The 15,730-nt window shown below is 30.5% G+C and overlaps 1 protein-coding gene across 4 annotated transcripts in view; it reads left to right on the top strand.

The window, feature by feature from the left end:
- LOC139527550 (ATP-binding cassette sub-family C member 9-like) overlaps nt 1-13,983 on the top strand; it is a 53,401-nt gene extending 39,418 nt beyond the window's left edge. For all 4 annotated transcript variants that reach the window (XM_071323059.1, XM_071323057.1, XM_071323060.1 and 1 more), the window contains 7 exons: nt 932-1,052; nt 2,336-2,466; nt 3,268-3,455; nt 4,338-4,441; nt 7,596-7,645; nt 8,717-8,863; nt 9,987-13,983. In XM_071323059.1, the coding sequence (XP_071179160.1) occupies nt 932-1,052; nt 2,336-2,466; nt 3,268-3,455; nt 4,338-4,441; nt 7,596-7,645; nt 8,717-8,863; nt 9,987-10,130 (885 nt within the window). In that variant the 3' untranslated portion in view covers nt 10,131-13,983. The remainder of the gene's footprint in view (nt 1-931; nt 1,053-2,335; nt 2,467-3,267; nt 3,456-4,337; nt 4,442-7,595; nt 7,646-8,716; nt 8,864-9,986) is intronic.
- Nucleotides 13,984-15,730: the final 1,747 nt, after the last annotated feature.

The raw sequence follows: 15,730 nt of genomic DNA, 5'->3' as shown, positions 1-15,730 counted from the left end.
AGGTCCAATTTTCTTTGCATTTTCAAGCTCCTTATGTCTATAAGATAAGATAAGATAAGATAAGATATTTTTATTCCAATTAAAGGGCCCATGAAGAGCAAAGCAATTTATTACAATGATTTTTATAATTGTTACAATAATGAAACAATAATGACACAAATCATAAACATGAATTTAACTATTTCTTAGATGTTAATCTACAACCAGATCAGAGCCATATACATAAAAAGGCATAACAATATATTTATTCTTAACAGGCAAATATTCTCAACATCTTTAATAAAACAATATCTATACTATATTGATAGTTTTCTCAGTTCAAAACATTTATTAATATAAATAGCAATATTTTTCAATACCTCTAGGTTTTCTTGAATAAAAAGCCAATTAAATTTGGCACTTGTGCTTAACTTTTCAAAATTTTTACAACCTACTGAAATATTATCATAAAATTCTTTTCTTCTATAAGAATTGGACGACATGACTGTGCCGAAAGAAATATAAAACACCAACAATCAGTCAATCTTGTTTCTTTTTTAAAATCATGAGTAAAATAGTGCAAAGGCAAGAGTATGAAAATAAAGTTATAAGACTATTATGATAACCGTGGAATGAGAAATAACAAGAAAGACTTCACCCCTGAAAAAAAGTAACCAAGCTAGCATGAGACTGTGAACTTTAATTTGATTATATCTGGCATACAAAGATACAATTTCTACACTCTCTTAAAAAATCTGGTTTCAAATAAGAAAAATGCACTGCTTTATTTAGGTTAATTCTTGAAATATGTTGATATTAAACAATCAGAAGTCTATGTTCTAATATGTCATACATTTTTATGAAACTAATAAATTAAATTTTATAGAGAGAAAAATATCAACCTTTATGATTTTAATTATTATAATAATGTATTGTAACAAAATTATTTCAGGTATCATTTTATTTAAATTGGATTGTAAGGATGACAACTGAGACAGAAATGTTAATGAATTCTGTGGAGAGAGTTCATGAGTATACCAAGTTAGAAAGAGAACCTGACAAACACCAAGACGGTGAGTAACACCTTAAAATTATATAACCTAACAAACAACAAGCTTAAGGATGTTTGCTTGTCATGATTCGGAATTTTTGTCAGATTTTCGAAATCCTGTAGTTTTATCCATTTGAATGCCTTAAAAAAATTTGCCAATGGACCCCCATTTTCTTTTTATAAATCTTTTGCATGTATAATTATAAGCCATTTGTTAAAGTCTTATTAAATCTTATTTATTTTTTAATAGTTTTTGAGAACTTTAACTGGTCAATGATAAAGCTATGAAAAATCAAGAGAGAACATTTTCCTGCCAAAATTCCAATGGCTAATATCTTGAAAACAAGCACATTGACCCCTTTATTTTTTTTTGCTTTTTTGATTCCTCAATTAGTCCCCTATCATTATATACTAGTTTTATGGAAAGCTATTTATTTTGAAACTGAGCAGCAATCATCCTTAAGACAGTGAATAAACCTTACAAACACCAAGATGATAAATTATTTAACCTATCAAACACTCAGTTGATGAGTAAAAACTATTTTATTTTAAAAAGAGAGGATATATGTTTACAAAATGCTGTAACACCTATATACATTCTAAACAGGGGAGGGTTGTTAAATGTACAATAGTAGATAGAACATTTATAAAAGGATAGAGATGTTATATGATGAATAAAAATGTTTCAAAATGAACAAAACTTTTAGTAAGACTGGTATAAATTGGTAGTATTTAAACAACAAAACAAAAATAGCAGAAAAAAAAATAAGTTTCTATGTCCATGTTTCCAAGAAATGAGCCATTGAAAATTTTGCGGAAAATGATTCTCTCTACATTTTTTATATATTTAATATTTGCACCTTTTATCTTTCAAAAGCTTTAACAAAAACCAATGATTTTATAAAAAAAAAATATTCTGAAAAGAAAAGAAGGGTTTGAAATTTTAAAAATTTGTTTAATGGCTCCATGGATAAAACAAAAGGATTTTGAATATTTGACAAAAAATCAAAAACAAGTTTTCTCAATTTACAAAAGTTTATATCCATGAAAATAAATGAGTCCAAAAACTCCATTGAACATGCATTGTTCTTTAATTTGCAACTGTATTGCATCTGAATCATAAGAAAAGTTACTGATTTTCTGATCTGTTTAACTGTTTTATTTCTTACTAATATCCATATTTTTTGAATGCTCCTGAAGGGTCATTGCACAAATAAGCTTTGTTATTATATTGAATATATTACCATAAAAAACAATACTCATGATTATATTGTAAAACAGTTTTTTTTTGTTTTTTTTTTATAGGAAACTTGATTGTTGATGAATCCTGGCCTGAGAAAGGGGAGATAACTTTTGATAAAGTCAGTCTAAGATATGATTCCCACTTAGATCCTGTGGTAACAGAGGCATCATTTACAATAAATCCTGGAGAAAAGGTAATGTCATAGCAAATGTTTTGTTATTTCTACAGTATTATACCCTTACTTTTATTTCATATTTAATTAATGTTGAATATTATAAAAAAAAAGGGGTCCCTGTTGCCGTGTGGTCTGAAAGACTGTACCACTAGCCTGTCAACACTAAGGTTGTGAGTTCGAATCCAGCATGTTGCAGATGCACTGGACTTGGATCTTGAATGACTAGGATTGTCAGTTTTCTTTCTGAAGATCAGTCATTTTATCTGGCTTCTTTCACTCATAAAAACTGAGTCCCACGAAATAGCGCAATAGTGTTGAATGTGGTATTGAACACTAATCAATCAATCTATCAATATAAAAGAAAGAATTGCAAGCTTTGTTTTAGAGTTTTAAAATATTAAGGGATGTTGAAATGGTTGCGATGTATCAAATATTAGATCTTTATTACAGACTTCAAACATGTTTTATGTCCTTGTTTAAAATAAGATCCCTATTATGATTTACATGAAAATGGAATTACAATGTACATGGTTATATTATGGGAAATAAATCAGCATTTTTAAGAGCAATTTTCCAAAAATTTGAAATATTATACTGTAAATTCAGAAATTGTTACATTTATTCAGTATTGCCATTTTGTCATTTCAGACTACAATGCGGTTTTAATATTTGCAATATTGAGAAAAATCCTGTTTAATTCATATGAAAAAACTTCAAAATGCGAGTTTAAATTATTGTCATTATAACCCTGTCGCATTTTTCATAATAATAAAACATCCCAATAATTTTTGAGTTTACAGTATATACAATTATTTTCAGGTTGGTTTATGTGGAAGAACAGGCAGTGGAAAATCATCCGTTACGTTGAGTTTGTTCCGCATGATTGATATATGTGGTGGCAGTATAATCATAGATGGGAAAGATATAGCAAGAGTGCCTTTAGAAAAGTTGAGATCCCAGTTAGCAATAATCCCTCAGGATCCAGTTTTGTTTGCTGGCTCAGTGAGGTTAGTCTTTGATGTAAAGATATATGTGAACAGATGCATTTCTTTCTTTACATCATATACTCAACTTCAAAAGAAGCGCACTACCATATTCAATTTCTTCACAGTATAAATATCTGTTGCACATAACTTTTTCAAAATTTATTGAAATGAGTAAAAGTTTGGACATATATATGTTATATAAATAATAAAGATCAAATTCTTTAAAAATGAAAATTTTCCTTGTGTTTACTAAGATAGACAGATTAGCTACAGTCAGAATCCCTCTTGTTATGATTTATTTGATGACTAAATTTGAATCAATGACAATACTGTATACTTATTATTTTCATTTGATTTCTAGAATTAAGAATATAACTATGAATGTAAGAAAAGTGTTCAACAAAAAAACAAATATAAGCTTGTGTGCAGTATTGTCAAAATGACAAAAACTACATTTCTTTAGTCCATGAAAGTTGGTGCACCTATATGAATGATACAATGTGTTCCAGTTTAAAACTTTATGCTAAGTACAGAGTAAAATAACAAAAATACCTAACTCCAAGGAAATTTCAAAACGGACAGTCCATTATCAAATGGCAAAATCAAAAGCTCAAACATATCAACTGGTTGGAAAACGACGGTCATATCCTGACTTGATACAGGCATTGCCTTATATAGAAAATGCTGGATTAAACCTATTTTTTTAGCTATTGTTGCTAAATCTCTTGCTTGTAGGGCAGTCAAATAAATTCCATTATACTGACAACAATGTGTGAACAAAACAAACGGACCTTCTTTAATGGAGTCTAAAAGCATTTAAAAATGGAAATATGCATACATGCATCTGTCCAATATGAAAATGCTATAAGTAAGTAATGAAAAATATTTGTCTATTTGTTTTAGGTACAATTTAGACCCTACAGATACTTTAGACGATGAGAAGTTGTGGTCAGCATTAGAAACAGTACAAATGAAAGAGGTCATAACAGCCCTGCCTGACCAATTAAGTATGTTTCATTATAATTGACATTTTAAGAGGGTATCTGAAAGAAAAAAGTTTGAAAAATTGTATGCTACTGTATTATACTGATAAATGGATTTAGTTTTAAGCTCACCTGGGCCGAAAGGTCAAATGAGCTTTTCTCATCACTTGACGTCCATCATCCGTCGTCGTCGTTAACTTTTACAAAAATCTTCTCCTCTGAAACTACTGGGCCAAATTTAACCAAAATTGTCCACAATCATCATTGGGGTATCTAGTTTAAAAAATGTGTCTGATGACCTGGCCAACCAACCAAGATGGCCACCATGGCTAAAAATAGAACATAGGGGTAAAATGTAGATTTCGGCTTATATCTCTGAAACCAAATCTGACATGGGAGTAAAATTGTTTATCAGGTCAAGATCTATCTACCTGAAATTTTCAGACAAATCAGACAACCCGTTGTTGGGTTGCTGCCCTGGAATTAGTAATTTTAAGGAAATTTTGCAGTTTTTATACGACCGCAAAAATTTAAATTTTTTGGTCGTATATTGCTATCACGTTGGCGTCGTCGTCTTCCTCGTCCTGCGTCGTCGTCGTTGTCCGAATACTTTTAGTTTTCGCACTCTAACTTTAGTAAAAGTGAATAGAAATCAATGAAATTTTAACACAAGGTTTATGACCACAAAAGGAAGGTTGGGATTGATTTTGGGAGTTTTGGTCCCAACATTTTAGGAATTAGGGGCCAAAAAGGGCCCAAATAAGCATTTTCTTGGTTTTCGCACTATAACTTTAATTTAAGTGAATAGAAATCTATGAAATTTTGACACAAGGTTTATGACCACAAAAGGACGGTTGGGATTGATTTTGGGAGTTTTGGTTCCAACAGTTTAGGAATTAAGGGCCAAAAAAGGGCCCAAATAAGCATTTTCTTGGTTTTCGCACTATAACTTTAATTTAAGTAAATAGAAATCAATGAAATTTAAACACAAGGTTTATGACCACAAAAGGAAGGTTGGGATTGATTTTTGGAGTTGAGGTCACAACAGTTTATGAATTAGGGGCCAAAAAAGGGCCCAAATAAGCATTATTTTTGGTTTTTGCACCATAACTTTAGTATAAGTAAATAGAAATCTATGAAATTTAAACACAAGGTTTATGACCATAAAAGGAATGTTGGGTTTGATTTTGGGAGTTTTGGTCCCAACAGTTTAGAAATAAGGGGCCCAAAGGGTCCAAAATTGAACTTTGTGTGATTTCATCAAAAATTGAATAATTGGGGTTCTTTCATATGCCGAATCTAACTATGTATGTAGATTCTTAATTTTTGGTCCCGTTTTCAAATTGGTCTACATTAAGGTCCAAAGGGTCCAAAATTAAACTTAGTTTGATTTTAACAAAAATTGAATCCTTGGGGTTCTTTGATATGCTGAATTTAAAAATGTATTTAGATTTTTAATTATTGGCCTAGTTTTCAAGTTGGTCCAAATGGGGGTCCAAAATTAAACTTTGTTTGATTTCATCAAAAATTGAATAAATGGGTTCTTTGATATGCCAAATCTAACTGTGTATGTAGATTCTTAAGGTCCAAAGGGTCCAAAATTAAACTAAGTGTGATTTTAACAAAAATTAAATTCTTGGGCTTATTTGATATGCTTTATCTAAACATGTACTTTGATTTTTGATTATGGGCCCAGTTTTCAAGTTGGTCCAAATCAGGATTCCATATCAAGTATTGTGCAATAGCAAAAAATTTTCAATTGCACAGTATTGCACAATAGCAAGAAATATCTAATTGCACAATATTGTGCAATAGCAGTTAATTTTCAATTGGAGTTATCTTTCTTTGTATAGAATAGTAGTTGATAATATATGTTGGAAATTTGCCAGACATGACTATGATGTCATTTTCTATTTTTATTTGCCAATAAATTTATGTAAATAACTTCATTGGAAATTTGCCAATATAAAATGTTGCTGATGAAGCTTTTTTTCCTTATCTTATCTAAAATGTTTTTAGATAATGTATGTTGGACATTTGCCAGACATGACTATGATGTCATTTTTATTTGCCAATAACTTTATGTAAATAACTTCATTGGAAATTTGCCAATATAAAATGTTGCTGATGAAGTTTTTTTTATTGTTTTATACAATAAACAATGTATATTCACTTTTACTACCAACCAATCTTTACCATTCAGTGATAACAAGCACTTTATTTTACATTTTAATATTTTATGATGTATTTAAAAGAGTAGTTATTGTTGCAAACTCCATTAGAAATTTGAATTGATATCAGTTTTGGAAAAAGGGAAACAGGGATGTGAAAAAAAAAATGAGGGGGGGGGGGGGGGTTAAATTTTTCTCATTTCAGATTTCATAAATAAAAAGAAAATTTCTTCAAACATTTTTTTGAGAGGATTAATATTCAACAGCATAGTGAATTGCTCAAAGGCAAAAACAATTTTTAAAGTTCATTAGACCACATTCATTCTGTGTCAGAAACCTATGCTGTGTCAACTATTTAATTTTAGATTTAAATAAGTTTGAAGAAGAAATCTTTAATTGATCTTGACATTTGTTTTGTGTAAAAAAAAACCATGTAATGTCAAAAATTTGATCACAATCCAAATTCAGAGCTGTATCACGCTTGAATGTTTTGTCCATAATTGCCCCAACTGTTCAGGGTTCGACCTCTGTGGTCGTATAAAGCTGCGCCCTGCGGAGCACCTGGTTGGTTATTATCTTGAATATTATTATAGATAGAGATAAACTGTAAACAGCAATAATGTACAGCAAAGTAATTCCTAAAAATAAGTCAAGTAACCAAAATGGTCAATTGACCCCTTTAGGAGTTACTGCCCTTAAAAGTAAATTTTTAACAATTTTCATAAATTTTGTTAATTTTTACAAAATATTTTCCATTGGGTCAAGTTCATTATAGGCATGATAGATAGAGATAATTGTAAGCAGCAAGAATGTTCAGTAAAGTTATATATACAAACACATCACTGTCACCAAAACACAATTTTGTGATGAATCCATCTGTGTCCTTTGTTTACTATGCACATAGACCAAGGTGAGCGACACATGCTCTTTAGAGCCTCTAGTTTTCATATAACTTTACACTTTTATACACATTTTTAAACATTTGAAAACTTGTGTTTTCCTTTCAGATTCTGATGTAACAGAAGGAGGAGAAAACTTCAGTGTTGGACAGAAACAGGTTTGTTGAATTACTTATTTTAACATACATTGATAATCAAACATACATACTATGAATATTTTTTTCTCACAAAACTACAATTACATACTTATAGAGAACATATATAAATATAACTATAAGGTACAACTGTTACATGCATGTGTAAACAATATAATGAAATTAACTTGGAGGACAAACTTTCACATTTCTAACTTTGATTCACAGAGATGGGAGATTCTGTCTTCTATTATTGTTTTAGTGATATAACTCTATTATATTATTTCCAGTGTTGAACAATACTGTAATTTGTATTGAAAGTTGTATCATTAAGAACATGTTATGGAGCTGTTACTTGATTTCCCCAATAATTTCAGTTTGACATTATGTTTCCATTTTGTAAAACTATTTAAAAATCTTTTGTTTCTGAGTTAGTCTTGGGATGACATCATGCATTGTTCAGTCAGTCTTCTTATGATAGTTTAATTGTCTTTTGCCTTTGGTTATCTATTGTTTTTAGATAGAATTAAATTGAGAATGGAAAAGGGGAATGTGTCAAAGAGACAACAACCCGACCATAGACAGAAAACAGCAGAAGGTCACCAATAGGTCTTCAATGCAGCGAGAAACTCGCCCACCCGGAGGCGTCCTTCAGCTGGTCTCTAAACAAATATCTTTACTAGTTCAGTGATAATGGACGTCATACTAAACTCCGAATTATGCACAAGAAACTAAAATTAAAAATCGTACAAGACTAAAAATACAAATATTTTTTTTAAATTATGTTTTCTATTCCACAATATAACACATGTGTGATATAAACGCGGTTTCAATCAACATTTTATCAATTTCATCTTAAAAAAAAGATGTCTGGTGTATATCTTTGTATGCCAGTCCAATATTTTGTCCACAAAAGACTCATCACTGATGCTCAAATAAAAAAAAATAAAATAGAAAGATGAAGTACAAAGTTGAAAAACAACCAGGACTAATATTTCTGAAAGGTTTTGCCAAATGAATCTAGAGTAATCTATTCCTGGAGTAAAAAAAATATATTAAAATATATAATTTTTTTATGTTATTTTGTATTTTCAGTTATTCTGTTTAGCCAGAGCCTTTTTAAGAAATAATAAGATACTAGTACTAGATGAAGCCACAGCCTCCATAGACTTAGCCACGGATAATAAACTTCAACAAGTTATCTTCTCAGCATTTAAAAACAAAACTATCATCACTATAGCAGTAAGTACTTTTTTAGATTTGTTACTGTTCATAGGATACCATTTTTTATGGATTTAGTGGGTAAAGATAAACCACAAAGGAGTAGGTTCAGAAGGATCCCTTTTTGGCCCCAAACTATAGCAGTTTTACAAAATTGTAAAAATACAAACTTCTAGCTATTTATTGGAAAGTAGAATACTTCTGCCACATGAATATGGGCGTACAATACAATGCACATATATCGGGTACTAGCATCATAAAGTCATGCTATATTACTGAAATCTTCACAATTTTAGCATTTGAGTTAAATTTTAGACGGTTTTCGTCTTAAATGGAAGTGGCCGCATTCGTGTTCATTCTTAATATTTAAATATAAGTTGTATTTGATGATAATACAACCAATTCACCAACTTACCTCCAACAAAAAGCACAATCGTAGGATGATTTTAACAAAACTCAATGCTTTTTTGTTTATGTTTTTGAAAATATTACCCAGAATGCATTAGTATCTGAAAGTGAAAATTGTATATATCTTTGTATCTTTTTCTCTTCAGAAAGCCTATTGAATTGAAACCCATAATTCATGTTTTTGGTATGAATTCTGAATTTTAACTATGAGTTTGACTTTCAGATATGTATTCAATATCACTAACTTAGCATAAAAGTAATAGCATTGTAAATTAGAAATGAATGGCCATAGACATGTTTTTCTTTGACAATCCCAAAATTATACTGAAAAAAATATCTGCAATAAAGTGCACAATTTGAACAGTTTCTTGGAAGGATTACTGGGGTTTGTCAAACTAAATATGGGGCAGAGTGGTCTTAGTGGAACTTCTACATCACTAGCCTGTCAATGCTGAAGTTGTTGGTTCTAATCCCACGAGAGGCAAGGGCACTCTATTCCAGTCTTAATTGACTAGGATTGTCAGTTTTCTTACCAAAGGTCGTTGGTTCTCTCCTATAACTGCAGCACCATTCACCAACTCACCTCCAACAAATAGCACAATAGTGTTGAAATTAGCATTTAATACCAATCAATCAATCAAACATGATAACATATTTAGTAATGATATTAATATTGCACCAATACAGTATGCACCAGTTGTATTGTAACTTAACATGATTTTTGTCTCTTTTGTAGCATCGTATTTCCACAATTATGAATTATGACAGAGTTATTGTTCTTGACAAAGGCAAGGTTATGGAATATGAATCACCAAAGAATTTAATGAAAGACAAAGACAGCATGTTTAGTGCATTGGTCAAAAGTGTCAAAAATAGTTAATTTGAAATCAAATCTAGTCCCATAATAGGTTGATACTGGCAGCAATAAAATATGTATTTAGTTTTACAATGTTAGAAATAAAATTAGGTCCAAGCTATTCCATATATATGAATGTAACAGCAAGGCTTTCATGCATTTTCAAAACATAAACTGTATCTAGTTGTGATGAATCTTTTCACACTGATTTCTTAACAGTTAACATTGAAAAATGCAACACCTTTGAGAGATCACAACAATTTTGTAGGTTTAATTGTCAGAATAATATTTGCCTTGTTTCTAAAATCTTATGATCAATTAGAAAATGTGACAAGAAAAAAGACTTGGATAATAAAGTAGAACGTAATTATAACATTTTACATCAAGTACATTTGTAAACCTTTTATCGTAAATCATGCACCTTATATTTAGATTTAGTGTACATTTTATCATGACAATAAAATAACTGTTCTTCCTTGTGGTAGTCAATTTCTGTTCCAGAACTATCGTTCACATCCATATTAACATCTTTACCTGGTCTGTCAGTCTGTCAGTGAATGTGATGAACACAATAACATGAGATATACTTTTCCTAGTTGTCAAGGACTGCTATGTGAAATGACTGTGAAATTGCATGTCTTGTAACAATGTTTAACCTACCATTATATTAAGAAAATGCCTGTACAAAGCCAGGACAATTGTTTAACTTCATTCCCTTTGTTGATATATTCCTACGTTTGATTTTGTCAGTTTTTAGGTGTCAGACCACCAATTCACACCCTCCAATTTAGAACGTATGTAAAAGTAGTCCTTCTCTGACACAAAATAGTGCTTTTGATGTCCTTGTTTACTTAAACTAATCAACAAATTTGCAGAAATGAAACAAACTTTTGGTGAAAAAGAAATATATCTAGACCATTTTGAGCCAAAATTTACTTGTCTATGAGTTTTCATTAAAAATTGAGGATTAATGCACTCCATAGTATACTAATTTAAGATTTCCAGAAAACCAGGGGTTATTTTTGGAGTACCTCTGTTCCAAGGTCAGTTATTTTGTTAGAAGGCTTTAAAGGTATGGTGAAAATTGGCATGTAGAAAGCTGATACATGTACAATGCAGGATATACCTGGTTTCTATGAAGTTAAACTCAAGGTAAAATATTTAGAAAGCTGTGAAAATTGCAAAATTTGGTTGAACAGATAGAGATTTTTAATCGGTGGTCTGACACCTTTTATGGACTTTTTGAATTTACATTTAATATCAGTTTTTTTGTTATACTTATTTTTGACAGTTCAGGTAAACACTATATATAAGACAGCATTTATTGCAGTTAAAGATAGTCAAAGCTTAATGTTATTCATAAAATTTTAAAAGTTAAAGCTGTTAAGAATTATTCTGTAACAGAACATCACTGCCATTAGGAGGGATAGTCATATTTCGGTTTATTATCGTATGTTTAGTAAGGGAATTAACTAAGCATTAAGTATGTAAGTGCAAATAGTAATTTCTAGGGAAAATAATTATGAAAAATTGTGTTCAAAAGAAAACAACATACAGGTATGCATGTAAAAAGTATTGACAATATTAAAATTGATGAAATCAGTGCTTGAATTTATGTGAATGAAACATTTATATCATATTGTCATGTATTGATATATTAGTTGATTACCTAGCAAACAATTATATGATTACAGTACACACTTTCAGTTGACAGCTAGTTGTTAAATATTTATTTTAGGAACAGTTTTTTGCACTGCATTGGTTTACACAAAATTTCTTTGGCGACAGAATATATTAGGGTCTGGATAGTGGACCATTCATTTCTTTATTATTTTAGACCAATTTTCTATTTGCTTTATCTATTTTGACCACCCATGATTCTCTTTTCTCTATTTATTTTGTTTGCCTTTTATTCTGCACATTTTGCCCATTATTCTCTAAACCCCATCCACACTCATTTATATAGTGAATAGTGGAAATAAATTCACCTGTTAGGCAGGGCTTCCAAAACGGTCATATATTCCGGTCATTTGTATAATGTTTGGTAAAAGTCCGACTGGGCAAAGCATGAAACGGTCATATACTTTTTAGTTTTCAAGGCTTTTTCAGTCATTTTAACATAATTCACGATCTTTTTGACCCAACCTTTTGCGTTGCGTTATTGTTACATATTTATATAGGCTATGAAATATTTGTTTTCAGTTGGTGCCAATTATTATTGTGACATGACAATTTTTTTTTACTGAATTACACGATAACACATTGTGGAAGTATTTTATAACTTTTTTAAAATAAATGTTTTATTATTTATCAGTAGATTGTTGTTAAATCGTAGTTTATGATTGTTTTTGATAACTTAATTGAATGAAAAGAATTTAATTATAAATAGTGTAATATATAGCAATAAAGAAAGTTCTAATTATCTTCTTTATACAGCTATGATTGATAAAGACTTGTAAATATTTTGACAAAGCCACACATAACATATAAGTAACAGTTTTAAATGTTAACAAATGTTCTTTTTGTTTGTATCAAATGATGAGCAGATATTTGAATAACTGTTAGGCGTCTAAAAGGTAACAGTTTCAAACATATATAATCATGTTTATTAGTTTTGCTTCCCTAAATAAATGAGAGACACCATTTATCAGAGGGCATATATTTAACCCCAGATCCATTCAAAAGTAAAATCACGAAAATACTGAACTCTGAGGAAAATTCAAAATGGAATCAAATGTCAAAATTAAAAGCTCAAGCACATCAAACTAATGGACAACTACTGCCATATTTTTGACTTTGTATAGGTATTTTCTTATGTAGAAAATGGTGGATTGAACCTGGTTTTATAGCTAGCTAAACCTCTCACTTATTTGACAGTTACATCAAATTCCATAATATTGACAACTACATGTCTGTAAATTATTAAGTTCTAACTTATCAAAGATACCAGGGTAATATTAAGGTATGCAAGATGTGTGTTTCTTCTACATACTGTTCAAGTCAAAACAATTTCAAACCTACAAATACAAGATGCAGTGGCGAATCCAACCATTTGAAAAGGGGGTCCCAACCCAGGACAAAGAAGGTTTCCAACTATATGTCCCCATTCAAATGCATTGATCGTGCTAAAAAAAAGGGAGCCTCCAACCCCCGGAACCCTCCGCCTGGATCCACCACTGAGATGAACAGCATAAAAAAAAAATTGTGCAAAACTACTTACAAAGGCAAACTAATACAACAGTTTAGAATTCCTTCAGTACAACATTCACGAAAATTTTAAAGATTAATCAAACAAATAAGATGGTTTTTTTTTATTTTTAGTTTCAATTTTTTATAAATATTAGTTCATGTGAATCATCTTAGGATTTGACTTGCTTCAATCAGCCAAATGACGAGATATATATAAATTGCAGCAGCTGCAGCAGCTATATCTTTTGCCTCAACACACAGCTTTAGCCAATTTAATTGGTATATTTTCAGTTTGCTTCTTAGAATGAAAGATGTGTGCATCACCTCATATTTTGAAATATTTAATCTACAAGAAGATTATTTACGCTGTTGACATTGTTGTTTGTTAATGTATCTATTTATTTCCTTTTTTATATTTGAATATAGTTGCTGAGTACAATATTTGTTTATTTTTAAGTTTGATTTTGTAGTTTTACACATGCACATAAAATTTACATAGACATTTTAAAAATGTAGAGTCTTAGTTTTTTTATGGTTTATTTGTCACATATATTTTTGTTTTGATTATTTTTTTCTGATTATTGCATTTTAGGCATTATTAACACTTTTTGTACAGAATTGTCTATTTAACATAGATTTTTCCTGGCTTAATTTACAGGGAAATATAATGATTAAACATGAAAATGATTTCTAATGTTTGTTATTCTTGTTGATTATATACATCGTTACCCTCCTACTAATGGTTGATTGTTTGTTGGTGTTTATTTCTATTTTAGAACTCTTGGCTTTATCATGACAGTCAGTTTTTTTTTGGTGAAAGCCAGAATGTCCAGGACATTTGCAGTCCTAGTCACTTAAGATCAGATTGGAATACACTCTGTTGTGAAAAAGGGTGGAAATATATACATATAGTAAGCATTGTTGATGAGCTACTTTCAATGTAGACCAATTATCAACGGACGACTCTCTAACTAATATACCTTTTAGGTGAACTTACATAATGAATATACTGGAAACATGTTTTATCCCACCACATATTTTACGTGCTTTTCAATCACCCAGAGGTTGTTGTTGGTAGATTTTCTCTGGACTATTAAGAGCAATTCTCTGTAACCACCAAAATCCAATGGCACACACCAAACCAAAATGCCCCAAATTTGATGTAATTGTGTTTAGTAGACTAAGATGAGAAAAAAATTATGTTACACAAAAATGATTTGTTTTGTCGTTTCCATGGTAACTGAGTCAGAACATGTCAAAATGTGGAATAATGGCCTGAGATCCAATTTGCAGAACTTACTGTTGCTGTGTACATGTTGAACACAAAAAAGCAGCTCACTATCAATATCTACTAGAACTTATTATGAAATAAAGAAAAATTTTGTCAAAAATTGAGAAAACATTAATTTCTACTTGATTTTCCCTCAAGAAAGAAGTCTTCATCAGCTATTTTTATTTTCAAATTTCAAGAAAAGCCAGCCATTTCACAGTTAATCATCAATATATTTTAATTGAGCATTATATTGTAAATAATAAATGAAAGAAACTTTTATGGGCAAATGAATCCCTACTAAAATATTTCATTGTAACTATGGTAAAAATGAGTGTTTGTTGTCATATTTTTGGTTATTGGGCCTACCAAATTACCTCCCTTTGAGGAGCTTTTTTGCAGGCTAAGACAACAATAGAAAGTTAAATGGAGGGAGAATAAAAAATTGCCTTTGAAATATTGTCTGGTGGGTAGATATAACCATGTGTACTTTGAATGACTATTTGAAGCAGAATAGTATTTGTAATGGTGATATTTTCTCACTGAAATTTTTATCCCACCAAGACTAACTTAGCATAAAAGTAATAGCATTGTAAATTAGAAATGAATGGCCATAGACATGTTTTTCTTTGACAATCCCAAAATTATACTGAAAAAAATATCTGCAATAAAGTGCACAATTTGAACAGTTTCTTGGAAGGATTACTGGGGTTTGTCAAACTAAATATGGGGCAGAGTGGTCTTAGTGGAACTTCTACATCACTAGCCTGTCAATGCTGAAGTTGTTGGTTCTAATCCCACGAGAGGCAAGGGCACTCTATTCCAGTCTTAATTGACTAGGATTGTCAGTTTTCTTACCAAAGGTCGTTGGTTCTCTCCTATAACTGCAGCACCATTCACCAACTCACCTCCAACAAATAGCACAATAGTGTTGAAATTAGCATTTAATACCAATCAATCAATCAAACATGATAACATATTTAGTAATGATATTAATATTGCACCAATACAGTATGCACCAGTTGTATTGTAACTTAACATGATTTTTGTCTCTTTTGTAGCATCGTATTTCCACAATTATGAATTATGACAGAGTTATTGTTCTTGACAAAGGCAAGGTTATGGAATATGAATCACCAAAGAATTTAATGAAAGACAAAGACAG

This window comes from Mytilus edulis, chromosome 6 (assembly GCF_963676685.1).
Source record: "Mytilus edulis chromosome 6, xbMytEdul2.2, whole genome shotgun sequence".
NCBI classification, from domain to species: Eukaryota; Metazoa; Mollusca; class Bivalvia; order Mytilida; family Mytilidae; genus Mytilus; species Mytilus edulis.
The sequence above is the reverse complement of the archived record's forward strand: the minus strand, read 5'-3'. Positions and strand labels throughout refer to the sequence as shown.